Source organism: Callorhinus ursinus, unplaced genomic scaffold, assembly GCF_003265705.2.
Source record: "Callorhinus ursinus isolate GAN/ISIS: 27379988/994484 unplaced genomic scaffold, GSC_fseal_2.0 scaffold43, whole genome shotgun sequence".
In the NCBI taxonomy this organism is placed as follows: Eukaryota; Metazoa; Chordata; class Mammalia; order Carnivora; family Otariidae; genus Callorhinus; species Callorhinus ursinus.
The window spans coordinates 11,511,072-11,538,809 of NW_027397105.1; the positions used below are offsets into that span (position 1 = coordinate 11,511,072).

Below are 27,738 nucleotides of genomic sequence, written 5' to 3' on the forward strand. Positions count from 1 at the left end.
GTCGGGAAGCGAAGGAAGTGGGGCGGAGGAGCGGAAATGTGCTAGGGGTCCAGGAGCGCGGGGCCGTCTGGGAGTTGTAGTTCGCGGGCCTGTGGCGCTCGCGCGGGGCGGATGTAGCCCGAGAAGGCGGGCGGAAGCGGGACGCTTGCGGTGCGGGATTCCCGGCAGAGGCAGCGGGTGCAAAGCCCCGCGGGCTGAGGGGAGGTGACGGGCCGCGGGAGGTGGCGCTGGCGGCTCCCGGAGGCCCCAGTTCCCCTAGGACGGGGCCAGGTGGACGTCACCTCTGGCTTCTCCAGCATGCGTGGGCACCCGGGGGGCGGCTGCGGGCGCGGGGCCTAGGGATGATCTTCCCGGTCGCCCGCTGCGCGCTCCGCTGGCTGAAACGGCCGGGAGCCCGGACCCTGTCCCGCGCTGCCATGGAGGTGGCCTTCCGAGGCGTGCGGAAAATTCTCTGTGTGGCCGAGAAAAACGACGCGGCCAAGGGGATCGCCGACCTGCTGTCCAACGGTCGCATGAGGCGGGTAAGGAGGCGTATTTCCGATCAGCTGTGCGGGTGAGGGAGCCGTCCCGATCACCCAGCGGGACGGCGAGGCGCGCGCTGGGAGCACGCACGGAGGCCACTTCTCTCGCTTCTGGGTCATTGCATTGGCTTCCTGTCTTTTCCGAAAGATAGGCATGCAAAAGTATAGTCAGACGTTTCACCCGTGTACTTGAAAACCTTGGCTCCTCCTCGTCCACAGCAGCGGTCCCCAAACGTGTCTGATGATCGGAACCAGCTGGGGCACCGGCTATTCTGTGGGTCTGGGGTGAGATCAGAGAAGTCTGTCTTTTAACATTAGCCCCTGTGATTCGAAAACTCATTTGTTGGGAACCACTAACCAGAGTCCTTTGACTTGGCAGTCAGGCTCTGTCCGAGCGTTCCCAGCTGACTAGCTCTCCGCATCTCTGTCGCATCCCCTGCGTTCTGCAGCCGCACTGACCTCGCAGTCTGTGAACGCATATTGGTGGGGCAGTACTGCCTAGGGTTTGGGATTAGAGCGAACATCAGCCCTATTCCTATTGGTACAAACTCCAAAAAACAGGCAAGTAAGGGATGAGAATGTGTCCTAGACACGCTGGAGGTGCAAAGGAAGGGAAGGTAAAAGATTTTGTATAAGAGTTGGCACGGAGGCAGCAAGAACTGTTCAGGAAAATCTGTCAAATTGAAGTGGATCGTGAAATGGTTTTCTGGAGGCCATTTCTAAGAGTATGGGGAAGAAGTTCTCTGCCCTTTTTTCTTTAAAGGTTCCCAAGGTCCTTAGACCTCCATTTCTAGCTCCTGGATAGTGGGAGCAAGAGCTAATGTGTTGTAGAGTGCAGGCCTCTGACCCCTCACATGGAAAACTCTGGTCGCTTTCTCCCTGGCCTTTCACTCCTGAAATTCTCCATTGCCAAAGTGACTTTATAAAACACAGATATGACCCCAGTAATCCCCCACCTAAAACCTACATTGTTTACCTCAATTGATGCAGAAAACGAAATTGATAAAAATTTAATCCCCTTCATGATAAAAAGCATTTTTTGAAAATCCCATTACTAACCTTAGCTGGAGGATGAAAGACTGAAAGCTTTTCCTCTGAGATCAGGAATGAGACAAGATTGCCTGTTTTCCCCATTGCTATCCCAAATTACTAGAAGTTCTAGCTAAAGCAGTTAGGCAAGAAAAATACATCTAAATTGGAAAGAAGAATTAAAAATACGTCCACCTGCAGGACGCCTGGGTGGCTCAGTCGGTTAAGCATCTGCCTTCAGCCCAGGTCATGACGCCACGGTCCTGGCATGGTGTCCCACATCGGCTCTCTGCTCCGCGGGGAGTCTGCTTGTCCCTTCCCCACTGCCCCTCCTCCCTTCTCATGTGCTCGCTCTCTCTCTCAAATAAATAAAATCTTTAAAAAAAAATGTCTGTTTGCAGACAACATGATCTTATAGAATAGAAATCCTAAAGAGGTCACAAAAGACCATTGGTGCTAATAAATTCGGCAAAGTTGCAGGATACAAGATCAACGCACACAAATTAGTAGCAGTGAACAATCGGAAAGAAAATTAAGAAAACAGTTCCATTTACAGTGGCATTCAGAAGCACATTGAAAACTACAACCTTCTACGTGTGTACAGTCTTTTCATGGTTTTATTTTTTACCTTCGGAAAGAAATCTTAATGAATCCTGCTGTACATTTAGTGACAGCAGTGTGAAAGTCCCTACAGAGTGCTTAGAGAAGGAGCTTGTTTTGTTTTTAATAGAGTGGACAACACTGCAGAAGGGATCACGAAAGTTTCATTCTTGGTCTACCAGGTTGCTTTTGTTTTTGTTTTTCTTTCTCCAGACTCCAGAACTACTGTAATTTGGGAGCATCCACTTTCCCTGAGCACCTCACGCAAATGGGGAATCATACAAAATTGTGCGCCATCCTTAGATGGGACTTGTAGGGGGGCAAGTTTGAAAGGTCAGGAAAAACATTTCACATCCTTGAGGCTACCACTGGCAGAGGAGACCACCTGGAAGAGCCCTGTTGTGGGGTCACACGCCATGTTATCGGACAAGTTATTTATCTTGAAAAGTATATCTGAAACAGTGGTTTTCAGACTGCGTTCCCAAGAGACCCAAGGGACAGTGGATGTGCACCTCAGGAGTCACTTGGGGCTGGGCTGGGGAGAGGTTGAGTAAGCCGACTTCAACCTTGTTATATATCGGGGTCCATATTAGTGTTTGTTTGGGAAGGCTTCAGAGCTTTCTTAAAAAGTCAGAAACCATTTTCTCGAAAAAAAAGTTGTGACACTGCTCATGAAAAAAAGTCAGAAACTACTGATTAGACAATTTCTACTCTATTACTAGAAGGGCTTAACTAGCAATTGGAGTTTGTACGGAGGAATTTCTTTTCTTGGTGATATTGGCAACCAGTAAACTCTTAAGTATCAGATACTAAAATAAAATCCCTCTTAAAATTTGTCGTTATGGGGGCGCCTGGGTGGCTCAGTCAGTTGGGCATCTGCCTTCGGCTCAGATGGTGATCTCGGGGTCCTCGGATCGAACCCTGTGTCTGGCTCTGTGCTCAGTGGGGAGTCTGCTTGAGGATTCTCTCTCCCTGTGCCCCTTCCCCTGCTCATTTGTTCTCTCTCAGATAAAATCTTTAAAAAAAAAAATCATCCATATGCCTCAAAGAGAAACTCATTTACCATTCCACTCAGAAAAATTGTCTTTGTGAGACGGAGGAAGACTCTTCTCGACACTGACCCTTCTCTCGGCACTTGAACATTTCTCCAGTTCCCAGTTGGCCATTTTCTTGTCTTCTGTGTCGTGTTGGTGCAAAACTCACGTGTGTAACTACTTTTAATGTCCCTGTGGAGAAAAGTGGGATCTACTCAGAGAGGGTCTTATTCATCCACGATGACAAGCTGAAGAATTGCTTATAGACGGGCTTCCAGTTCTGACTGGGGCTCATAGTGTTACTGGGTTTTAGAGCCACAGGAGACCCCAGAGGTAAATTTATTCAAAAATAAATTGATGTTCAGAAAAGTGAACGACTCGCCTGTGTTCACAGTTGACAGGTACAATTGTACAGCCAGAGAGTAGTAAAAGCATATGGGGAAGAAGGAGAAGATTGTCAGGAGAGTTATGTCCTAACCGTTCTTCTGCCTTTAATTTGTGATGTGACCTTGGACACATCCATTCTCATCCATGAAAAGATGTTATATTAGCTGACCTCGGTTACCTTCCAGCGTAAAAACTCCATGGACTCTACCAATTGTGTGCTTGTAACTATTTCAAGGAGGCATTTGATAAATGGTCTTAGTAATATAGCCTAGTTTTTGTCTTTAGGAAATACTGTTACTTTTCAATATTATCGCTTGCCAGGGTCCTGCTTCATCTTTAGGCTGAGGAATCCTTTGTTTTCAACGTAATTGATCTATTGTATTTTTGTTTTATTATAGAGGGAAGGATTTTCAAAATTCAACAAGGTCTATGAATTTGATTATCATCTATATGGCCAGGTAGGTGGCTTTTAGATCCCTGTGCCATTTTGGGGTACGTTCCTGGAGTTTTTCGTTATGGCTATAAAAAGAGCAGCTGTTTACTACAGGTCGTCCCTAAATTCCTTGTATCTTGAGTTATTCGATCGAGAAGAATGAGCCTGTCCACTGTAGAATAAGTCACAATCTTTTAAGAATAACGATTGTTAAGACCTAAAGATCCCTGATGACAGGCAACCATTTTATAATTTATAAGGAAGTCACTTTTTAATTAAATGTGGTCCCATCTCTTTATAACAAGAAAGGAGCTAATACATAGGAGTTTGAGGAAACTTTAAATCCCATCAAAGGCATCATGGTGCTAGAATCAGAATGGTGATTGTATTACTCTGGCATTTGGCTTCAAGGAGACATATTTATGTTCATTTCTTCCTGATCAACTAGGTTTAGTTTTATTTTTTTACAGACTTTTTTTAGAGCCTTTTCAGATTTTTAGAGCAAAATTGAGAGGGTGGTAGAGAGATTTCCTATAGAACCCCTGCCCCCCCCCACACACACATATACACACCGCCCACCCCCACCCCCACCCCATGATCAACATCACTCACCAGAGTGATATATTTGTATAGTCGAACCTACACTGGCACATCATAAGCAGCCAAAGTCCATACTTTACATTAGGGTTACCTCTTGGTATTGTATGTTCTACGGGTTTGGACAAAAGTATAACATGTATTCATCCTTCTAACACCATGTGGAGTATTCCCACTGCCCCTAAAGTCCTCTGTGTTCCATCTGTTCATTCCACCCCACCTCGCCCCAAGCCCCTGGCAACCCCCTTTTTTTTTCCTTAATAGAAGTTTCTCCCTTTTATTTGGATGATCTGGCAAAATATAATTTCTAGAAGACTAATGTGAATTTTGTTATCATTCAGAATGTTACCATGATAATGACTTCAGTTTCTGGACACTTGCTGGCCCATGATTTCCAGATGCAGTTTCGCAAATGGTCAGTACAATTCCTGGGGGAAGAACTTTCTGATTATTACAGTAAGTTGTGAAATGCTACAGGAATTTTGAGGCATGTTGATCTCACTGTAGAGCTTACAATACTGTCTCAGTCCATTCGGGCTGCTGTAACAAAATGTCATCAACTCGAGGGGCTCATAAACGACAGAAATCTATTTCTCCCAGTTCTGGCTGCTGGAAGTGGAGCCAGGGTGCCAACACAGTCAGGTGAAGAGCTCTCTTCCCCATCGTACTCTGCTGACCTCATCTTGTGTCCTCATCTTGTGGCAGGACTTAGGGAGCTCTTGGGGCCTCTTTTATAAGAGCACTAATCCCATTCATGAGGTACCACCACCCTTGTGACACAGTCACCTGTGAGTCTCTCCCTGCTAACACCATCACACTGGTGTTAGGATTCCAACATGTGCATTTTGAGGGGATGAAAACCATAGAGACCACAGCAGTGACCTAAGATCAACTCAACCATTGTGAATTTCTGCCATATGTTTAGAATGAACAACCACTCTGAAGTGTATTTCCCTTAAAATAGCTAGACCTATTTCACATAGTCCTTGGATTACATTTATCCTGTTGCAGACATGCATGAAAGAGTTCCAGAATTTCTTCTTGGCCACTCCTGTTGTCACAGAAAGTAGGAAGTGCTTTGTACAGAGGGTCATAGCCTTGCTTTTAATTCTCTGGCGTTTTCATGTGGGACTTTTTCTGTTGGGGATCCACCTGTGAGCACACTGGAGCAATTTTTTCTCATTAAAATGGGGGACTTTGCATCCTGTGCTGAGGTTGGATATGTTGTGTTTTCATTTCTCTTCTAGGCAGAGCTGCAATCCCCTTGTCCTCTTTGAAGCAGAAATTGAAAAGTACTGCCCAGAGAATTTTGTAGACATCAAGGTAGGATGTTTTGGAAGACATGTGGCACTGGAGTCGAGCAGCTTCCGAGTGCAAAATAATTGAACTGTGATTCCTGTGTTCTGAATGCATTAGAATCTAGAGATCAAGTTTCCCACCACACTTAGTACCATGATTTTATTTATTTTTTAATATACTTTTTAAAGATTTTATTTCTTTTAGAGAGAGAGAATGTGAGTGGGGGGAGGGGTAGAGGTAGAGGAAGACAGAGAACTCCAAGCAGACTCCACGATAAGCGTGGAGCCCAGGGCTTGATCCCACAACCTGAGATCACAACCTGAACCAAGAGTCGTACGCTCAACTGACTGAGCCACCCAGGTGTCCCAGTACCATACTTTTAAAAATTACTCGTACTCATATAAATGAGGCCATTTAAACTAAGTAGCCAAGGAACTAAAGTAAGCCTTTTGTAAGTAGTGGTTGTTTAAATCCTGGGAATAATAGTGTTAAGTTATTAATCCTAGATTCAGCCCTAATTAACATGGAGAGACCACAAAGTGTAAAGGGTCATTTGACAGCAAGTCAAGCTGTCAGAGCACCTATAATTAGTTCACTGCGAACTGGGAAGCCTTGGGGTAAAACTCAATTTAGGGATTTTTTTTTTTTTTTTTTTTTTGGACCAGTTCATTATCAGAGCCATGAGAGTTATAAGTATGCGTTAGAACTGAGTTTTAGGTTTCATCAGACTCGGGTAGTTGTATTAAACCCTCAGGCTTCTAGAAGCTCACTTACAGGTCTGTGATTCTAAGCTGGAGGATTGTACTAGTGGCCTTGGCATCCTTCGAGGTGGTAAGAGCAGTTTCCCAGATCTCTCCTTCTCGCCAAGTTGCCATATTCCAAGAACATCACTAGTCTTCAGTCAAATCTCTTTAGCAGAGAGGTGTCAAGTGATTGCAGTTGTGCTCTCCCTGCTCTTTCCCCGCTGGGAATTTCAGAAAACTCTGGAACGAGAGACTCAGCAGTGCCAAGCCCTGGTGATCTGGACCGACTGTGATAGAGAAGGTGAAAATATCGGGTTTGAAATTATCCACGTATGCAGGGCCGGTAAGTGCTGTGGCTTCTGAGTTTCTGTAGTTTGGGACCACAGAAGTAGATGGTTCCTCTGTGTGAGTGGGCTGTGGCTGAGTTCCTCCCCAGAGAGTCTCCCCCCTGGATCCATCAGTTCTCCCCAACTATGTGTCCTGGAGCAAGTTACTAAACCCTCGGGTGCCGCATCTTTCTGGAAAGTCAGGCCAGTCTGACACAGCTGTTAGGGCTGCATAAGGACTAAATGAGTTAACCAGTGGCACAGACCATGTAGCCTAGGGCTTGTGACGTGTTAGGTCCAAGTACATGGCCAGCTCCTCGAGAGCAAGGACTTTGTATATCCTATTTCTTTACGTACTGAATATTTCTAAGAGAACGTATATATGACATATGTGCAGTATGAAGAATAATTCTAGAATGTCGTGTTTGTTTGTCTGCTGTGTCCTTTGTACAATGCCGGGATGTTAATACGTGCTTGTTGAAATGAATTTAAATGACTCGAACAGGGCTAATGATTTCAGGTAACTCAGAGGAAGTGATGCGCAGCCCATTCTCAGGCTTCAGAGAGTGGACGGCTTCCGTTTTCCCAAAGTGTGTTTGTGTACTTTGGAGGGCTGTAATGACTCCTGGGAATTTAAGTACATTAACTTTCAGGGACAGTGTACGTGTCCTGGGTTATTTCCATGCCAGGACGTGAAATTCCCCCGTAGGATCTTTTCATTGACGACCTTTTTATTTTCCGTAAGTGTCTAAGAGAGCAAGTGAGATTAGGATCTCGAGAGTCTCGCCAAGAGAATAGCTGAAATTCACTTGAATCCCTAAAATTCATACCACTGTTACTTCTGACAGCACTAAATTTAGCGGTTATAGTGAAGTTTTCCTTGTAGGTGGCGAGGCATGCTTTTATTTAATCTAATCAGAAAATTGGGTGCCTCACAGCGTCTTGAGATGGTTTTCCTTCCATTCAGGGCGGTTTAAGAAAAATGGACCCTTTATGCTGGGACGGCAAGGTGATTTGACTTTGACCTTGGTGATTCTTGCACAGTGAAGCCCAATCTGCCGGTGCTGAGAGCCCGTTTCTCTGAGATCACCCCCCGAGCCGTCCGGGCGGCCTGTGAAAACCTGACCGAGCCCGATCAGAGAGTGAGCGATGCCGTGGACGTGAGGCAGGAGCTGGACCTGAGGATTGGTGAGCCACCCGCGGACTCCTAGGCGCCCACGTGGCACACTGGGTGTTGGGTTACAGAACTGAGAATGAGGTTTGTGTGTAAGTACGTGCCCCTAGCTTTGATCTTGCGGTCCACCACTTTCTCCTTCCTTCTTCGTTCCTCCCTCACTTTCTAGGAGCTGCCTTCACTAGGTTCCAAACCCTGAGGCTTCAGAGGATTTTTCCAGAAGTGTTGGCAGAGCAGCTGATCAGTTACGGCAGCTGCCAGTTCCCGACCCTGGGGTTCGTGGTGGAGAGGTTCAAAGCCATTCAGGCTTTTGTGCCAGAAATCTTCCACAAAATTAAAGGTAAGGCTGGGGGAGTTGTTTATGGTGTGGAGCCCAAGGGCCCGGGAAGAACCAGGAGCGTAAATGGCACTAATTAACTTTTTCAGCCTTGCTGTCCTTCCTCCCACCCCATTACAAGGTTCAGAATCCACTTAGTTTTCTTAGGGACCCAAAATATTCCCAAAGCAATGTTTCATATCCCTTTGGACTTCCACTGCAATATACTTTCTCCTCTCTGTCTTATCATATGGCTTCCGTGAGTCACGGCCTTCCCGTTTGTCCCCAATACAGTAACTCATGACCACACAGATGGAGTCGTAGATTTCAACTGGAAAAGGCATCGTCTCTTTAACCACACAGCTTGTCTTGTCCTCTACCAGCTGTGCATGGAGGTAAGAAGTATTTGGAATTTTAATGATCTGGGAAAACTGTTCTGTAAGTTCCCAAGCCAGTCTTTCTCTGTTAGGGGAGGTGATCCTGCTCCATTTTCCTGCTGAACCATAGCTTTCCGCTTGCATCTCAGTAGCATTTTTGGGGAACCAATAAGACCGGAACTCCATGAAAACAGTGCTCAACAATCTGAAAGTAAAGGATCTGTAGACCTTTTAGATGAAGTCAGAAACCGTAAGAAGTATAGCTTCACTCTCTCCCTGCAGCAGAATGCTGTCACCAGAGATAACTCGGGATCTTCTGGACCAGTCTAGAACAATAGACTCCTAGAGCTGGAAGGAGTTTAGACAGCATCTGGTCCAGCCTCCTCTTCCACTGGTCAGATGAGGAGATCTAGAGAGAAGAAAGTCACAAATGAACAAGTCAATTTCATATGGGGACTGATGCCAGGAAGTAAAAGGGTAAAGGAACAGAGACCTGCCTGAAGTTGGGCAGGGTGCCTGGGAGGCTCAGTCAGTTAAGCATCCGGCTCTTGATTTCAGCTCAGGTCATGATCTCAGGGTTGTGAGATCGAGCCCCACGTCGGGGTCCACGCTGGACATGGAGCCTGCTTAAGATTCTCTCTGTCTCCCTCTGCCCCCCCCACCCTGCTCTCTCTCTTAAAAAAAGAAAAAAAGTGTGAAGTCAGTCTTAAGATTGAGTTCTCCAGCTTGTAGTGTATAATTTCTCCTATTTCTGACTTGGTATTATCCTGAATTTAAAAAAAAATGTACACTGCACCTGTAGATAGGAAACAGTTCTTCAGAGATGCACAGACTGTTGTGAGGGCTTATGAAGTTGCCCCTCAAAGCCTTGGTTTGAGCGGGAAGGTGGTGATATCTCCACCACACTGTGGGCTACAAGCCGACCTCACTCGAGGTCCTCTCATGGCCGGAGCAGGGACCTCTGCTGGTGGTGTCGTCCAGAATGGTGAGCCGAGGCTGCCGCAGGAATGCTGGAGAAGGTGCACCAACGGGTTAATATGGCCTCTGCTTTTTCTGGCTTTCTAGGATCCCAGGGCAACCGTGGTGGAGGTCAGGTCTAAGGCAAAGAGCAAGTGGAGGCCTCAAGCGTTGGACACTGTGGTATGTTCCAGAAGAGTGCGCCAGGTGCTCAGGAGCTCTGACTTCCCATGGTGGGGACCCGGTTTCTGTGGCAGATGGTGGCCCAGTGGCAGGAAACATCACCCTTTACGGGGCCATGTAGGAAAGTGCTTGGGAAGAAAAAAGCCCCGAAACAGGGCCTGCTTAGTCTTCTAATGCTGGGGTTTGTTTTTTTTGTTTGTTTTTTAAGTTAATAATTGCAGTATAGCTGCTTGTGTGGTTTGGGAAGCAGAAAGAGGAAGACACATTACCCCTCACTTTGCCAGCCTTACGCAATCTTTGATACAATCGGAGTGTCTTCCTATTTTTTTCATACGCATGTATTTTACATTGTTGTAATTGGAATAGGTTGTTTTTTCCGCCCAAGCATTTTTTTGTTAATGTTTCTGCGTAATCTGTGTACACATCACTTTTAAAGATCTGCATTAATAGCCTACCTTAAAGGGAACAGAGTTTTTCAAATTTTTAGACCCAGGAAGAGCCACCCCTGTTGGACATAACTTGGAGTTAACTGCCTTGGGGTGGGGGGTGCCCCTTCCCAAAGACCACTTCGCAGGAAAATTCAGAGTATAGTTTCTGTCAGGATTCACTCTGGAGATTGAACATACACAGCAAGCAGGCTAAGAGAAACATGCAGGGACTGGTGGGCAGTATATCCTTTATCTGTGGTGTGGCATGGTGTGTGTGTGCGTGTGCGTGCGTGCGTGTGTGTGTGCGCGTGTGTGTGCGTGTGGTTGAATTGACAAGGGGAGAGTTATGGATTGATTTCCTATAACAGACATAAGTGTATTATTCCTCACTGGTTAAGGATGCTTTGACATCCAGCCATCAGCATTGGTGGAATGTCACCAAGGGGAAGGACAGCCAATTATCTCCCAGGAGTTCTTGAAGTTCTTAAAGAATGGTATTCTTCATCCAGGAGAAGTTACTAGGGCCCGGGTGGTGTTCCCAAAGTACGGTTCCCAGACTGCCTGTATTAGAATCTGTGTATTAGCTGGCTTGTTGAAAAATGCAGATTTCTGGCCTCTATCCCAGCCCTCTTCTGTCAGAAAAACCCCAGTGCTCAGGGTCCGGGAATCTGTTGCCTCCCCAGGTGATTCTTGCTTCTGCCCATCAGATCTACCCCTGTCCCTGCCCGGCAGGCCCAGAAAGCTTTCCTCAGCACAGCCTTTTCCCCTCTGTGTGACAGCAGCTGGAGTGACAGGGGCCAGACATTTGTGAAGATGAGTTGTGTGGCCGTGTTGTGCCCTCTGACTCCTGCACTACACCCTAACTTGCCTGTGACACATTTAACAGGAGCTTGAGAAGCTGGCTTCTCGAAAGTTGAGAATAAATGCTAAAGAAACCATGAGGATTGCCGAAAAGCTCTACACTCAAGGGTAAATATTCCACATTTGGGAATAGAATTCAGTGCATCTTTGTCAGGGTGAAATACTTTATTTTATTTATTTATTTTGAGAGAGGGGACGTAGAGGGAGAGCGAGAATCTTTTTTTTTTTTTTAAGATTTTATTATTTGACAGAGACATAGCAAGAGAGGGAACACAGGCAAAGGGAGTGGGAGAGGGAGAAGGAGGCTTCTCGAAGAGCAGGGAGTCTGATATGGGGCTTGATCCCAGGACCCTGGGATCATGACCTGAGCCGAAGGCAGACACTTAACAACTGAGCCACCCAGGCGCCCCAGGAGAGCGAGAATCTTAAACAGGCTCCACACTCAGCATGGAGCCCAACGCGGGGCTCGATCTCACACCCCTGAGATGATGATCTGAGCCAAAATCAAGAGTCAGACACTTAACTGACTGAGCCACCAGGAGCCCCATTTTATTTTATTTAAGGAATCTCTACACCCAACATGGGGCTTGAACTTACAACCCCAAGATCAAGAGTCACACAGTCACCCACTGAGCCAGCCAGGGGCCCCAGGGTAAAACATTTTAGATCTTACGGGAAAATACAGACTGTCTAGACATCACCTGAACTCTGAAGTAGAAGAATTTTGACACTTTTCTTTTCTTTTCTTTTTTTAAGATTTTATTTATTTATTTGACAGAGAGAGACACAGCGAGAGGGAACACAAGAAGGGGGAGGGGGAGTGGGAGAGGGAGAAGCAGGCTTCCCGCTGAGCAGGGAGCCCGCTGCGGGGCTCGATCCCAGGATCCTGTGATCATGACCCAAGTCGAAGGCAGATGCTCAATGACTGAGCCACCCAGGCGCCCCGACACTGACTTTTCTGATACGAAAAGGCATTTCGAAATCACTTCCTAAAATAAGAGCCCATAAGAGTGAATTCACATCCCACTGTTGACCTCTCAGCAGCTGCCCCCAGGGCCTTGGCAGGTGGCACACAGCACCTTTGGGAGTCGTTTGCCATCGTAAACCATCTAGGGACAGTTGTGGTCCACACAACCAGTGTGGCTGGCAGCCGCTCACCACAGGGGACTGTTGAACACTTGAAATTTGGGACGTGCTATAAGTGTAAAATATGCAGTGGGTTTTGAAGACTTGTACGGAAACAGGAATGTAAATTATCTCATTAATGCTGTTTAAGCGGCCAAAAAAAAAAAATGTTAAATTACATGGAGGGTCCACATTATGGTTTATTAGGCAGCATTATTCTTTCTTTGTTTTTTTTTAGCATTTATTTTTTAATTTTTTTTCAAGATTTTATTATTTGAGAGAGAGGGGGGCGAGCGGAGGGGCAGAGGAAGAAGCGGATTCCCTGCTGAGCAGGGAGCCCGACCTGGAACTTGATCCCAGGGCCCTGAGATCATGACCTGAGCCAAAGGCAGATGCTTAACTGATGGAGCCACCCAGGCGCTCCCCCCCAACATTATTCTTTCTGTGCTCGAAGTGAAGTCGTAGAAGCATGCTCTGTTGCCGCTGTCAAGGCTGTGGGGGTCACTGGCAGAGTGATGAGGGATCGGGCCGGGGCTGTGTCCCCGGCCACACAGGTGCTGGCAGGCCTAGTGGGAGTATGTCCCGCCAGTGCTGCCCCCTCACTTACGCTCTGGCTTCTCGGAGCGTCTCAGCCAGCGAGACTACTGTTGCTCACCCCATTGTGGGTCCCATGTGAGAACCTTCCTCAGCAGAGGGAAGCTAGGTTGCCTTCCATTGAGCCGGCAAAGGCCAATGGGGCATGACTGGTGTTTCCGGGGGTTTCCAGTCTAATTCAGCTGTTTCTAGAGCAATTATAACAGTTTCTTTTTCTCTTTGTTTGCCTTTGTTCTAGGTACATCAGCTATCCTCGTACTGAAACAAACATCTTCCCCAAAGACTTGAACCTGACCGTGCTGGTGGAACAGCAGACCCTGGATCCACGCTGGGGGGCCTTCGCCCAGAGCATTCTAGAGCGGGGTGGCCCCACTCCACGCAACGGGAACAAGTCTGACCAAGCTCACCCTCCCATCCACCCCACCAAATACACCGACAGCTTGCAGGTCGGTTTCCCTAACCCTGCCTCCTGGAACCCAGGGGGAAGCAAGGGGTTAGTAGCACTTGAATGTACTCTGCGAGCTCTTACTTTAGGAACTGAGTGATTTTGAAATAGCTCTTCCATTTTAGCAAAGAGATGTCATGTCAAAATTCTCTTGCTTCACCATCTTGCTTGGCTTCCATGAGCCCCCTCCCTCCCCCCAGGTTGGGCTCCACTCTGTCCAGCCCCACTTCCCGCTCTGTCAGACCCTCCACACTTGGCTGGGCAGTTCACCTTCCCTGTGCCTTTGCACAGCCCCCATGGGGCCTCCCCAGACTGGACCGGGTTCCATTGCCATCCTGAGGCGGTGACACCCTGACACTGGCCTCCTGTCGTGGTCTAGGGGCGGCAGGGCTTTGAGGCAGCCCTGAGAAAGCTCAGGCATCTCACCTGGTGCCGGCCTTCCTCAGCTGGGGGATGCACTCTGTGAGGCCAAGCTGGTTGGGCTTGTTTGCAGGCTTATTGCAAAGCTAAATCCTGCCTGGTCTTTGTTTCCTTCTTTTATTAATACATACTGTTCTTCTCTGGATTTAAATGTGATATATGTTCGTTGCAGGCAATTTAGGAAATTCAAAAGATTATAAGGAAGAAACATTTGCCGTTTCCCCATATGCTGAAATATTTTCAAGTACGACACCTAATGACTGCGTAGATATACCATAATTTATTTTGCCAAATGTGTTTTTTAAGAATAAATTGCCCCCAACTTTCTGACACATGATGACAGTTAACGTTTGTGTCAGTGTTTGTGTGCGCCTCCCACTATTTCTTTGGGATCCGTTCTTAGAAGGAGAATTACTGGCTATGAGTATGAGTGTCTTAGGGGCTTTTGACAGATCGAGGCTCACTAGATCCTTGATTACTTACTTGGTAGAAAATCACCACAAACCCTGGGAGCCGGGGCTGCCGGCTACAACTTTCCTGTGTCTTGTATACAAGGGGTCTCTTGTTAGCTGTTATGCTTTTACCTCGTTTTCTCCTTCGCCTGGGTTTACGTCAAAAAACATGTTTGCCTGGCACTCCGTGTGGGTGCAGAACCTACAGGAGCCACGTGCCCTCTTCTGTGCAGAACTCGAGGCTGAAAGGTGGCCTAAACCAGGTCAGACTTCCGGTGAGGCTGTGGTCCTTGGGCAGTAATATTCTGCAGGGAGTTGCAGACTCTTCTCTTGTCTTCCTAGGGAGATGAGCAGCGACTATATGAGTTCATCGTGCGGCATTTCCTGGCTTGCTGCTCCCAGGATGCTCAGGGGCAGGAGACCACCGTGGAGATCGACATTGCTCAGGAACGCTTCGTGGCCCACGGCCTCATGATTTTGGCCCGAAACTATCTGGACGTGTACCCGTATGACCACTGGAGTGACAAGGTAATAAAGCGCAGGCCCAGTCAGAGGTCAGAGTTCACGTTCTCCGTGGGCCTCGGGGAGAGGGGAAGACAGTCATGTTCCCGAACCTCATGCCACCCGCCGGAACAGGGCCACGCGCTTCAAAATGGCAGTTGTCTTTTGCCCCAGTGCCGCGCGGAATGATCGGACCAGTGCTTCTGCTTCTCCGTGTAGACCCTCCCTGTCTACGAGAGAGGCGCCTGCTTCCAGCCCAGCACTGTGGAGATGGTGGACGGGGAGACCAGCCCACCCCAGCTGCTCACTGAAGCCGACCTCATCGCCCTCATGGAAAAGCACGGCATTGGTCAGTAGCCTGTCGTCGTGGTAACCAGCTCTCGTACCTCTTCTGGTCTCGGGACAGCTGTGCCGTGGGTGTCCTCTTGACCCCCTGTATAGCTGAAGGGAGGCATAGAGAAGTTCAGAACTTGCCCGAGGCCATGAGGTGTGTGAGGTTTTTTTGTTTTTTTTGTTTTTTTTTTTAAGATTTACTTTATGTATTTTAGAGAGAGTGGGGGCAGGGGGCAGAGGGAGAGAATCCCAAGCAGACTCCACTCAGCGCGGAGCCCGACGCGGGGCTCTATCCCATGACCCAGAGATCATGACCTGAGCCAAAATCAAGAGTCGGACAACCCACTGAGCCACGCAGGTGCTCCATTGCGCGAGTGATTAAAGCCTTGGTCTGAATAAGTCCACACTTAGGCTCTTAACCTCTGCTCCACTCCAGCCGGATCAGGACATAGATGTATCCCAGAACTCAGGGGCGTCTAGACTGGGAGCACCCTGGCCAGGTCCTGGCCATGGACTCAGGATTTTTGGCCCACACAGGGGTTTGTTTTTATTTTGAATAAGGTACCAACATTCAAAACTTGAGAGATTCCACATGAACGTCTGTGTCTTCGTCTTGCGAAGTGTCGGGCGGTCTAGCAGCCCAAGCCTTCCCTGCTTCAAACGAAGCAGTCGTTTGAACTGGGAGGCAGCTGTCTCTTCTCATTTGGCTTTGCTCACCACTCGTTCCGTGCCAGGCCCCGGCGGCATCTGGGTTGGCCACCCTGCAGCCAGCCACAGGTGGCCGTGCTCTGAGTTTTCGTTACAGCGTTTCCCCTAATTGTTTAGGCACCGAAATGAGTTTAAACAAGAGATTGGGCCAGAATTGGTTTTCCCGATAGGTTCCATGGCCCTGGGTTTACAGGCAGGTCTGCTGCCCCCCCGTCCATTTCATCACGACTCTGAGGATCGTCTCTGGCAAACCCAGTTCAGAAGGGCAGTGGCGTGATGGAGAGAGAAGTGGCAGGAAGAAGTAGTAGAGCTCCCTGGGCGTGTTCCGGCAGCAGGCCATTCCCCGTGGGGCATGGACGGCCACCGCACTACCCAGTGGCTTTTGTAGTTCCGTGACTTCTGAAGAAGGGCCCCTCCTGGAGTCCACTGGCCGTTGTCGTGCTATCCAGAAAGCCTGTCGGCTTAAGTCAAATTAGAGTTTGTGCACCGCTCAGGATGTACTCATTACAAATGTGACGCTCACGGGAGCCAGACCTCGGTCTTGGCCCTGGGGACACAGCGAGGAATAAGGCCTAGGCATCCATCGTGCCCATCGAGGGCTCATCTAGCAGGAGAAACAAATCAAAGCAACACATAAAACACAGCCTGCTGGTTCTGCAGAGATCGGGCAGAGGCCTTAAAACCTTACAGTAAGAGTTCCCGGGGAGCGAGACAAGGCTAGCACAGGCGGAGCATGAGGGAGCACAAAGCGCCGGGGAAGCACGTGGCCCTGTGGCGGGGAGCAGACGGGGTGGTCACGGAAGGTGAGGCCGGAAAGATGATTGGAGCCCAACTGCAGGGCCTGGCACGCTGGCCTGAGGGGCTTGGGTGTGGGCCTGTGGCTCGCAGAGAGCCATTTAAGATTTCTGAGGAAAGGAGCAAAGAGCTGCATCTCTTAAAAACGTTAGCGGCACTGTCGAGACATAATTCACGAACTGATTTAAGATGTTCAGTATAGTCACAAAATCACGCAGCTATCACCTTACTCAATTCTAGAACGTTTTCACCGCCTCAGAAAGAAATGCCATACCCCTTAGCAGTCTCACCCCATTCCCCCTCCCCTCCATCCCTCCAGCCCTGGGCAACCACTAACCTCTCTGACTCAGTAGATTGGCATGTTTTCCACAGTTTGAATACGTAGAATGATAAAGCGAGTGGCCTTTTGTAACGGATTCTGTCACTTCGCGAGTTCTCAAGGCTCGTCCACATTGTAGCGCGAGTCAGTACTTGCGTCCTTTCCGTTCCCTGTACTGTTCCATTGTGTGCAGAGACCACAGTTTATCCATTCATCAGTTGGTGGAATTCAGGGCATTTCTGGTTTGGGGCAGTTGTGAATAATGTTGCAGCGCACATTTGTGCACAGGTTTGTGGGCGGACGGGTTTGCGGTTCCCCTGCGTAGATACCTAGGAGAACTGCTGGGTCCTGTGGTCACTCTTGTGTTTACCTTTTGAGGAACCTCCGGACTGATCTCCACGGCGGCTGCCGCATTTCACGTTCCACCGGCCACGTGTGAGGGTTCAGGTTTCTCCGAGTTCTCACCAACATTTGTTCTCTGCTTTTTGGTGATGCTTCACACCAAGTGGGTGTGAAGTGTGGTATTTCTTTGTGGTTTTGAGTTGCATCTCCTGGATGACAGAGCTCCATTTGCGAAGATCCCTTTGGCCACAGCATGAGAAATGGGTTGGGTGGAGGACGCGACCAGAAAGGTGGAGACTGAGCACTTTGCCCTGATGCAGAGTTCGTGACGTGGGCGCCAGCTGTGGCTCTGCCACGTGGAGCAGAGGAGAAAGACTTGGAGGGGTCTCAGAGCTGGGGTGGGCCTGCTGCAAGTGCAGGTGTCTTACCGAGAATGAGGAGTCCAGGCAGGGGAAGGTGCCTGTGGGAGAGCGGGGGGATGTCTGCGTCACGCTGAGTAACCGGAAGTGGCTTTCAGGGACCGACGCCACTCACGCGGAGCACATCGAGACAATCAAAGCCCGGATGTATGTCGGGCTCACGGCGGACAAGCGGTTTCTCCCAGGGCATCTGGGCATGGGGCTCGTGGAAGGTAAGCGGGAGGAGTTCGAGGTGGGTGGTTGCAGAGCCGAGCGGCTGAAGCCCCCGGGGGTGCCGTGTGGGGCCCCTCGGAACGCTGCTCTTCTCCCTGCAGGTTATGACTCCATGGGCTATGAGATGTCCAAGCCTGACCTCCGGGCCGAGCTGGAAGCTGACCTGAAGCTGATCTGTGAAGGCAAGAAGGACAAGTGGGTGGTTCTAAGGCAGCAAGTCCAGAAATACAAGCAGGTTTTCATTGAAGCAGTGGCCAAAGCTAAGAAGTGAGTCCAGACCCTGCTTGCCTGCGTGTGAGGTCATTTAGTTCTGCCTCCTGGGCTGTGACCTTTCCCTGAGCCGTGAGAGCGGGGGAAGATTCAGCAGAAAGCAGGGGGTGTGCCTCCTTGCTCCCTGTAACGTGTGCCTGCGGGTGCTTAAACGTCCCCCAGGCCAGTTCGCCTTCTGCAGGGGTGTCGTGCTTGGCAGGGATGTTCACATGCAGCTCCTCCCGCTTCGGGTTTTCCTCCTGAGTTCTGTTCCTTCTGTAGAGCTTTGTCAGCCTGGAAACAGTAAGCAGAAAAATCTGGGCCAGTTATTCCAGGCTGTTGGCTTTAGAGATGCCATTCTCTGGATTTTAATTCTGTCTCAAGTTAACAGGCACACAGTCCCGTGTCCGTAAATTCAGTGCTGCTGTCTGACACATTTGTTCTATGGAGTATCTGGAGGTGGTCACGTAGCAAGCAGTGTGTGGGCATGTTGTTAGGAAAATACACCTTTTCTGCCTCATGCCAACTCGGGAAAGAAATGGATGAGCCGGGGCGCCTGGCCGGCTTTAGTCGGTAGAACATGTAACTCTAGATCTCGGGATTGAGTTCAAGCCCCGTGTTGGGTGTAGAGATTACTTAAATTTATTTTTAGAGAGAGAGAGAGTGTGCTCAAGCGTGCATGCAAGTCGGGGGAGGGACAGAAGGAGAGAGAGAATTTTAAGCAGACTCCGTGCTGAGCGCAGAACCTGACACGGGGCTCAATCCCACAACCCTGAGATCATGACCTGAGCCGAAATCGAGAGTCAGACGCTCAACCGACTGAGCCACCCAGGTGTGCCCAAATCTTTAAAAAAAGGCCGGGGAGGGGAACGGATGAGCTAGTTTAAATGCAAACCCAGACAGACACTTCTGGAGTGCGTGCAGGGACCCTGTGCAGTTTGATGTGAGGCCAGTGACAAGGCAGAAGTACCTGCCTGTAGCTGGATCCCTCCTGGGAGCTGCTGGGAGCCAGCGAGGAGCCAGGGCTGCTTGGCCAACCTCTGTTCTCTGCATCAGGCCTGTGGTGAGCAGCCCCCTGTGCCCCGGTCACATTCACCTTGTGTGCACATAAGAATATTGTAGGGGGGTGGCGCCTGGGTGGCTCAGTCAGTTGGGCGGCTGCCTTCGGCTCGGGTCATGATCCCGGGGTCCTGGGATCAAGTCCCGCATCGGGCTCCTTGCTCAGCAGGGAGCCTGCTTCTCCCCTGCCTGCCGTTCCCCCTGCTTGTGCTTGCTCTCTGTCTCTCTTGCTCTGTGTCAAATAAATAAATTAAATTAAATTAAAATATTGTAGGGATACCTGGGTGGCTCAGTCGGTTAAGCGTCTGCCTTCGCCTCAGGTCATAATCCCAGGACCCTGAGATCGTGACCTGAGCCGAAGGCAGACACTTAACCAACCGAGCCACCCAGGCGTCCCAATAAATAAAATCTTAAAAAAAAAAAAAAAAACAACAAAGAATATTGTGAATGTTTTGCTCTTTCTTCAGATTGGATGAGGCGTTAGCCCAGTACTTTGGGGAAGGGGCAGAGGTGGCCCAGCAAGAAGCCATCTACCCGAGCATGCCAGAGCCCATCAAGAAGTGTCCACAGTGCAACAAGGACATGGTCCTCAAGACCAAGAAGAATGGCGGGTCAGTGCCCTACTTGCACCATACATCTGCTTACCCAGCACTTGCTGGGTTGGCTGGACACTCTCTGCAAGGCCCTGTCATTGCATTTCTGCATCATTATTTAAAGGCGGTCCTACTGTTGCCGACCCCTGGACTAGGTATTGGAGATAGAATGGTAGCTGACAGGGACCTGGCCTTGGAGATGTGAAGTGCTCTGGGATTCAGAGGAGGTGGGGGATGATGGCGCTGCCATGTCCCTTGTGGATAGGACATCGCCCACCCACCGTGTGGATGATGGTGGAGAAGCAGGAGCTGAGGAACCAGCTGGGTCTGAGTTCAAATCCCACTTCTGCCACATACACAAGTTTTGTGCCCCAAAACAGGTTACATTAGCTACTGAGCCCTAGTTTTCTTTTCCATAAGCCTAGATCAGTGGTACCTACCGTGGGAAGGGTGAGGATTTGGTGAAATGTCTCCAAAGTCCAGCCCTGGGGTCAGGAAAAGCAGAATTTGATCCCAGGTCCTTCATTCCTCCGACCCCCGTGGGTTCCCCGACTACTGACCCATCCCTGGCCCGGGCACAGAGAAGGCCAGCCTGGCTCTCAGAAACCAGAGGTTAATGGGCCTGATCTGGGACTTGGGTTGCCCACAAACACAGAAGCCAGTGCCAGGGTGGGCTTAGCCCAGTGCAGGATACTCTCAAATGCTCCAAGTGCTTGGGTCACCCGGGGAGGTCTAGAGATCGTCCTGTGGAATTTACCACTCCACGGGTTATCTGACAGTTTCCATTTCTGAGTTTGTGGATTTGCTATTTGAATAATTGGGGTGTGAGGTTTGGTTGGTTGGCTTTCCCCTGATCCAGTCAAACCCAGGCATGCTCAGGGGACGTTGTAAATTGTGTTCCCATTGGCTTTTCTGGCTCTAAAGTTCCGTGACTGGAAGCCGTAAAGAACTGTTGGCCGACGACGTGGTGCAGGTGTCAGGAGTAAAGACTCTTTCATCAGACAGCTAGGGTTCTCTTCCCAGCGCCCCCACTCACTGCACGTGCATCCTTGGGCAGGTTTCCAGACCACCCCCTGCCTGTTTGCCCCACTGTGAACCGAGGCTGCTGCTTGTCCCCATCAGGGTTGTTGTGTGGAGAAGTCAGGGAGCATCTGAGAGCACGCAGCCTGGAGGCTGAGCAGAGCCCTCGGGACTGGTCCTTGCCGTGGCCCAGGAGTTGGTCAGTGGGTTGGTGGTTTCTAAGTAGAAAGCACAGTCGGCAGTAGCAGTTTCTTTTTCCTAGGGAGATGAGAAATAAATGCAGGCCAGTTTTTCTCAGTCATTCAGTACCAGCGACTGTGTATCCATTTATGTGTCCTCCAGAAAAGTGAATGTCTCCTGTAATCAGCCGGAGAAAATCTTCTTTGCCAGATGGACGACAGCCCAGGAATGTGTATTTCCTGCAGTCTGGTGGCTTCTGCCCGACCCTGCTCCCTGTGCTCCCTCTCCAGGTTCTACCTCAGCTGCACGGGCTTCCCAGAATGCCGATCGGCCGTGTGGTTCCCGGACTCTGTGCTGGAGGCCAGCAGGGACGGGAGCGTGTGTCCAGTGTGTCAGCCGCACCCTGTTTACAGGTGAGCTGGGCCCCTGCGAGGCTGGGGCGTGCTCGCCCTGCTCAGCAGCAGCTGGGTTGGTGGTCCTGAATCGGCTTGTGTCCCACCCTTGCCTTTGTGGTGTAGAAGCCACGGGCCTGGGGGCAGGTTCCGGGGCAGCTTGGGAGGAGCCCTCCATGCACCTGAAGAACCATGAAGGCACCCTTTCCCTTCCCATTCCCACTAGATTGCTGCCCAGCAGAGTGTGGGGAAGTGAATATTCCAGTGTCGGATAGCGTTTCCAAGCTCCTCCCAAAAGCCCAGAGCCCTTGGGTAGAACTGGTCCTCAAACCTTTTGGTCAGAGGACCCCTACACTCTTAACCAACTGAGCCACCCAGGCGCCCCAGGACCCCTACACTCTTAAAAGTCATTGAGGAGGGCACCCAAAGAGCTTTCATTGTGGGTTAAGTTTATCGGTATTACCATATTCTGAATTGAAGTGGAGACGTTTTAAAAATGTACTTGTTAATTTTACAGTAGATACACTGCATGCTAAGATAAATAGCATATTTTTACATATTTGTAAAGCAAAAAGGTAAGAAGAAAATGCCTATTTGCAAAGCAGAAAACAGAAAGAAAACGCATTGTTTTCCATTTTTGTGAGTCTAGCGTCCGGCTCGATAGAGCTGGACTCTGTGTCTGCTCCCAGTCGACCTGCCGGGCTGGTTGTGTGGGCTGTAGCCGCTGGCAGACTCACGCACACGACTGGGAGAGCAAGAGCGCAACTGCCGTAACTTCCCAGCCTTGTTACAAAATAGTTCTGCCCTCACCAGCAGCGTCCAGGGGCCCAGGAACCACTGGTTGTAAGAGGTGGACCTTTCCGAGGTTTCTGTGTTTTTGTTTTTTAAGGTTTTATTTATTTATTTGAGAGGGAGCGAGAGCATGAGCGGAGGGGAGGGGCAGAGGCAGAGGGAGAAGCAGGGTCCCCACTGAGCAGGGAGCCCGGCATCGGGTTCGATCCCAGGACCCTGGGATCATGACCTGAGCCGAAGGCAGACGCTTAAGCGATTGAGCCACCCAGGCGCCATGCAGCTTCTGTGTTTGAGAGATTAATTGGGGTTTCAGATTTCTTCTGTCTGCCACTCTGAGCTCTCATGACACCCAGAGGGGCTTGTGGCTGGCAGGTGCCTGGCACGGGCTCCTGAGGTGCGGGGGTGCCCTCTGCAGACGAGGAGGAGACGCTTGCAGCCAGTAGTAAGGCTTTCTCTCACCTTTGGCCTCGCTAGGTTGAAGTTAAAGTTTAAACGTGGCAGCCTTCCCCCGACCATGCCCCTGGAGTTTGTCGGCTGCATCGGTGGATGCGACGAGACGCTGCGGGAGATCTTGGACCTGAGGTTCTCACGGGGGCCCCCCAGACCTTTCCAGCCAGCCAGTCAGCCCTCTAACTACCTGCAGGCTAGCCAGTCCCTGAATAGAATGGCCAGCGCCCCCCAGATGCTTCCCCCACCCGCTGCCGCCGCCGCCGCCGCTGCCGGGGGCAGCAACTCGGTGACCTGCAACTGCGGCCAGGAGGCCGTGCTGCTCACCGTGCGGAAGGAGGGCCCCAACCAGGGCCGCCAGTTCTATAAGTGCAACGGCAACGGCTGCAGCTTCTTCCTGTGGGCCGACAGCAGCCCCTCGGCAGCCGGGGGGCTGCCCTCCTCCACGTCGAGACCCACCGGCGGCTTGCTGGGCCGCCCGCCTGCCACGGGGGACCACCGGGGCGGGTCCGGCCGACCCGGAGATGAGGATGGCGGCGGGGGCATGTCCTGCCTGTGCAGCCAGCCCGCTGTCACCCGCACCGTGCAGAAGGACGGGCCCAACAAGGGCCGCCAGTTCCACACGTGCGCCAAGCCCAGAGAGCAGCAGTGTGGCTTCTTCCAGTGGGTGGACGAGAACGTGGCCCCAGGTGAGGCAGGGCACCCGGGCCCCGGGCTCGGGTTTGTGGGGTGGGCTCCACCTCGGAGACCCGGGCAGCAGAGGGAGGGAGGAGGGCAGTGGTGGGGCCTGGAGGTTCCAGAGGAAAGGCTGGTGCGGCTCTTGGAGCAGCCTGCCGCGTGCCCGGTGCTGTGCCAAGTACACCGTCTGTCTTCACGTCTGTCGGCTGAGCCCTGTGAGGCCGCGGAGGCCCAGGTTAAAGGAGCTGCCCCTGCTCAGGGTCACACAGCCACGCGGCCCGAGGTCGGCCTGACCCCACAGCCCTGGGCTCCTCTAGCCTCCATAGGCTCGCAAGGTCCTCATCGTCGGCCGCCTTCCTTCAAATGCGGAGCCTGGCCCCGGGGATGTCTAGGAACCCGCTTAGGCTTACACGGCTTGGGCCCGGTGCCCCGAAACCGGGTGTGTTGAGAATTGCCCCCCAGACATTGGAGCCAGGTGGATAATGCCCCCGGAGGCCCCTGGAAACGGCCCCTGCCGCCCCAGTGCACAGCAGAAGCTTAGCTCATGTGCGAGCATGGCCGAAAGGCCTGGCGGGAGCTCTGTTGTCGGGCAGAGCCAGGCCCCGAGCCTGCCTGTGGAACCTTGAGCAGAGGGCTTGGCCTCACAGCCTCATGGTTTCCTCAGTAACATGGGCACTTGCTCTCCTTTCTTGGGGTTCCTGTCTCGTAAAAAGAGTTAGGTAGTCTCAGTCTATGATTCTGACACACGGGGTTGCCAGCTCGCACGTACAGGAAGAACCCAGAAGGCTCGGTAAGGCACCGGGCTGGCTACCGGTGGCGGAGGGGGGCCGGAGACAGCCACTACAGCAACAGGCTCACGCTGGAAGTGTGTGAGGAGCGGTGGTCCAGCCCTGCACACGCTTCAGGCGTGCACAGGTCCCTTGTCGCCCTGTTGGAAGGAAGCGGTGTCTGACCTCCAGGCCAGCTGATCTCTTGTCCTGGGCGCCAGGGAAGTCAGAATTAAGAGACCTGTTTGAGGCCTGGAAGAATCCAGAACTCAGTTAACTTGCATGGGAGGTGGGGAGCAGGTGGTTGGTCACGGGCCTGCCGGGTTTCGCTGCTTCTCCAGCAGCCTCCGGCCCGTTGGCTGGACCTCTGCTTCCGGAAGGAGGACGTGCGTGAAGTGACCACAGTGGCCTTTTCATCAGGATAGTGATTGTGGGCCCAGGCCTTCAAGGGCTCTGGGTTCTTCAGGGAGTGGCCTTGGGGCCACGGAAGATGACAGGAGGGAAGGGAGGCTGGCCTGGCAGTGGACGCGGCCGTGCTGGGCTGGGGGGACACCCTCCACCAAACACTCGGACCTGGACTTCCTGCCTCTTCGGTGTGTCTGTTCCGAACTCAGCCTTTCCCTAATTCTTCCCACAGGGACTTTCGGAGCCCTGACCTGGCCAAGAGGCAAAGAAATAACCCAGGGGCCAGAGGCCAGAAGCAAAAGAGCCCGGGCCAGTTCCACGGACACGGGGTCCATGCCCAAGAAACCCCGGAAATGCAGCCTTTGCCACCAGCCTGGACACACCCGTCCCTTCTGTCCCCAGAACAGATGAGGCAGGGGAGGGGAGGGAGGACCGCTTCCTCGGACCTGCCCCTTTCTTCTCGGGAATAAGCTGTTTTCACTAGGACCTACCCTGCCCTGGAGGCCTTGAGGAAAGCGGTGGCGTTGGGCGCCTGGCCTAGCTGGGCTCAGGAGTCAGGATCCACACCGCTCTCCGGAGAAGGCCATCTCGGGTGCACAGTAACCCCCGGCCTGGGGCTTCTCGCTGCTGGTGCTACGGAGCATTTCAGCAGCAGGGTGGGCGCAGCCTGCGCTGTGGCGTCCGGGGCTTCTGAAAGTCCCCTCGAGGGACCGGCATTCCTGGTCCAGGCTCCGGGCAGCCTGGACGGGGCTCCGCTCGCGGACGTTCTGAGAAAAGAGGTTGTAATGCAAGAACGTGGCTCTTGTTCTAAAATTGTGTCTATCGAAGAAGCTTTGTTTGTCTTTATCGAGACGCCACTGTGGCCGGGACACCCCACGGCTCGTGTGCCTTCATAAAGAACCCTGTCCCTCTGCTCTGGGGGGTGTGGTGCACTGGTGACCGGTGGCAGAAGCGGCGGGCTCGGACCCCAGCCAGGGCTCGAGGGACCTCTCGCTGGCCTCTGGCCCTCTTGGCCTCTCCTCGCAGCCCCACGAGCAGCTTGCCCCGCAGACAGAGCAGAGAGACCATACGAGATGCAGAATGCTTCCGCTCTGCGTGGGGGTGGCCTCGTCCCTTGTGTCTTTACAAAACCCTGTGAATGATACGTAACCACGTGCCTTTATTTAGGAGATAAGCAGGAACGGGTGTGAGTTGCCAGGAGTTGCATTGTTGGCTGGTGAAGAAACGAACAGTCCTCACTCTTGGACTCCTGGCTCCACACCCTCCAGTTACACCAGTTGCTCTTGGAGCATCTGAACAGTGGGGTGGGTCACGGCCCTGCCTTTGTGTTTTCATCCCCAGCCCCCCAGCCCTTGGCAACCACCAGTCTACTTTCTGTCTTGGTGGCTTTACCTCTTTGGAACAGTCCATGTAAATGGAATCACAGAGCCTGTGACCTACCGTCTGGCTTCTCTGCCTTCGCGTATCGTCTGCAAGGCTCACGCACGAGCGTGCGTCAGCATGTGACTCGTCCGTGTGACTGATACTCCATCCCGTGGATGAACCACATCATGTCCATCCGGTCAGCTGATGGGCATTTGCGTTGTTCCCACATTTTGGCTGTTGGGAACGGTGCTCATAGAAACACGTACAAGATTTGAACACCTGTCTTCAATTCTTTGGGGTACATACCTGGGACCAGGGCTGCCGGCTCTTATGGGAATTCTGGGTGACCTGTTTTCCCCAGCAGCTGCCCTGTTTCTCGTTCCCACCGGCAACTCGTGAGGGCTCTCCACCTCCTCGCCCATGCGTATTTTCCTTTATTTATTTTTATTAATGGCCATCCTAAGGAGTGTGAAGTGTTCTCTCATTGTGGTTCTGATTCGCATTTTCCTTTTTTTTAAGATTTTATTTATGAGAGAGAGAGCAGAAGCGGGGGGAGTGGCAGGCAGGGGAGAGGGAGAAGCAGGCTCCCCACTGAGCGGGGAGCCTGATGTGGGGCTCGATCCCCGGACCCTGGGATCACAACCCGAGCCAAAGGCAGACGCCCAACAACTGAGCCGCCCAGGCGCCCCGTGACTCGCGTTTTCCTAATGACAATGGATGCCGAGCATCTTTTCACGTGCCTGTGGACCACTTGCGTACCTTTGGAGAAATATCTGAGTCTTTAGCCCATTTTTCAAGTGGGTTTCGTTGTTGAGCTATAGGAGTTCCTTAGAGTTTCTGGATTTTAGACGAATTTGTGGATTTTAATCTTTCCACAGGTAGCTCCCGTGTGTGCCAAGACCAAAAGCTACTCGGGTGGATTGTACCAAGGTCAGACCTGGCTCGGGTCCTGGCTCTCCCTGGGTTTGCGCCTTGACCGCTGAGCCTGAGCGGCCCCATTTGTAACAGGCTCTTTGGCGGAAGGTTACGGCCAGGCCGATGGCAGTGAGAACTTCCCGAGCAGAACCCGTGAGGGAGTTTTCCAGGTGTCTCGATGGCCCACTCACGACTAGCAGCGTTCAGGTGATGAGAAATTGAACTTTCCCCACCTAACTGTGACTGGAAAGGTGTGAACCCCTGAAATGACCCCCATCTGCAGCTTGTGCAGTGCAGGACCGAGGTGAAAACGACCCCAACTTACTGAGCACTAGGCCAGGTGGGTCATCCACTTTTCTCATCCAGCCTCCCCACAAGGCAGCGCCTGCGACCCATCTGCTAGTGGAGACCGAGGCTCAGACAGGGAAATGCTTTCCCCTATAAGCGGCCAAGCTGGAATTGGAGTCTGCCGCCAAGCGTACACCTCGAAGCTCTGGGAGTATCCACGCTGAGGTGAGAGCCCAATCGAACGCGCTCGAGAGTCTGGCCTTCCCACCAGCCTGAAGGCCCGGCCCCATGAACTAAGTCGTCTCAGGAAATAGGCAGCCGTGCCGAAAGGGCCCAAAACAGCCTCCCCGGAGCCATTCCTGTTGGTCTCTGGAATACACCCTGGGCCTTGTCCGCTGCCCCCTTATTAGCTTCCTCCGTGATCGAGTGCCTCCAAATTGTAATGGTGCTGGGTTGTTTTTATTGTAATATCTTTATTTTTCTGATTACAAAAGTATACTTCTGAAAAATGCCAATGTGTAAGCCATCGGTGATGGACCAGGTTGAGGGCCCTCGTTTTAAGGAGAACAGGACAGAGGTAGAGCAGTGGCCTTGGACTGCAGGCTGCTGGGTGAGGCTTCCAGTCCCCGCCCTGGCCCCTGGGCCCTGCGCCCTCCT

The 27,738-nt window shown here is 51.5% G+C and overlaps 1 protein-coding gene across 1 annotated transcript; it reads left to right on the forward strand.

The window, feature by feature from the left end:
• Window positions 1–44: 44 nt before the first annotated feature.
• TOP3A (DNA topoisomerase III alpha) lies at window positions 45–26,154 on the forward strand. Its single transcript, XM_025864085.2, has 19 exons — window positions 45–521; window positions 3,970–4,029; window positions 4,943–5,016; window positions 5,849–5,924; window positions 6,878–6,986; window positions 8,014–8,157; window positions 8,313–8,483; window positions 8,754–8,854; window positions 9,902–9,976; window positions 11,291–11,373; window positions 13,223–13,430; window positions 14,644–14,829; window positions 15,022–15,151; window positions 17,817–17,930; window positions 18,033–18,198; window positions 19,707–19,850; window positions 21,323–21,445; window positions 22,691–23,352; window positions 24,746–26,154. Exons 1-19 carry the CDS (start codon window positions 342–344, stop codon window positions 24,922–24,924), a joined length of 2,985 nt encoding a protein of 994 aa, XP_025719870.2. The 5' UTR covers window positions 45–341; the 3' UTR covers window positions 24,925–26,154.
• The last annotated feature ends 1,584 nt before the right edge of the window (window positions 26,155–27,738 follow it).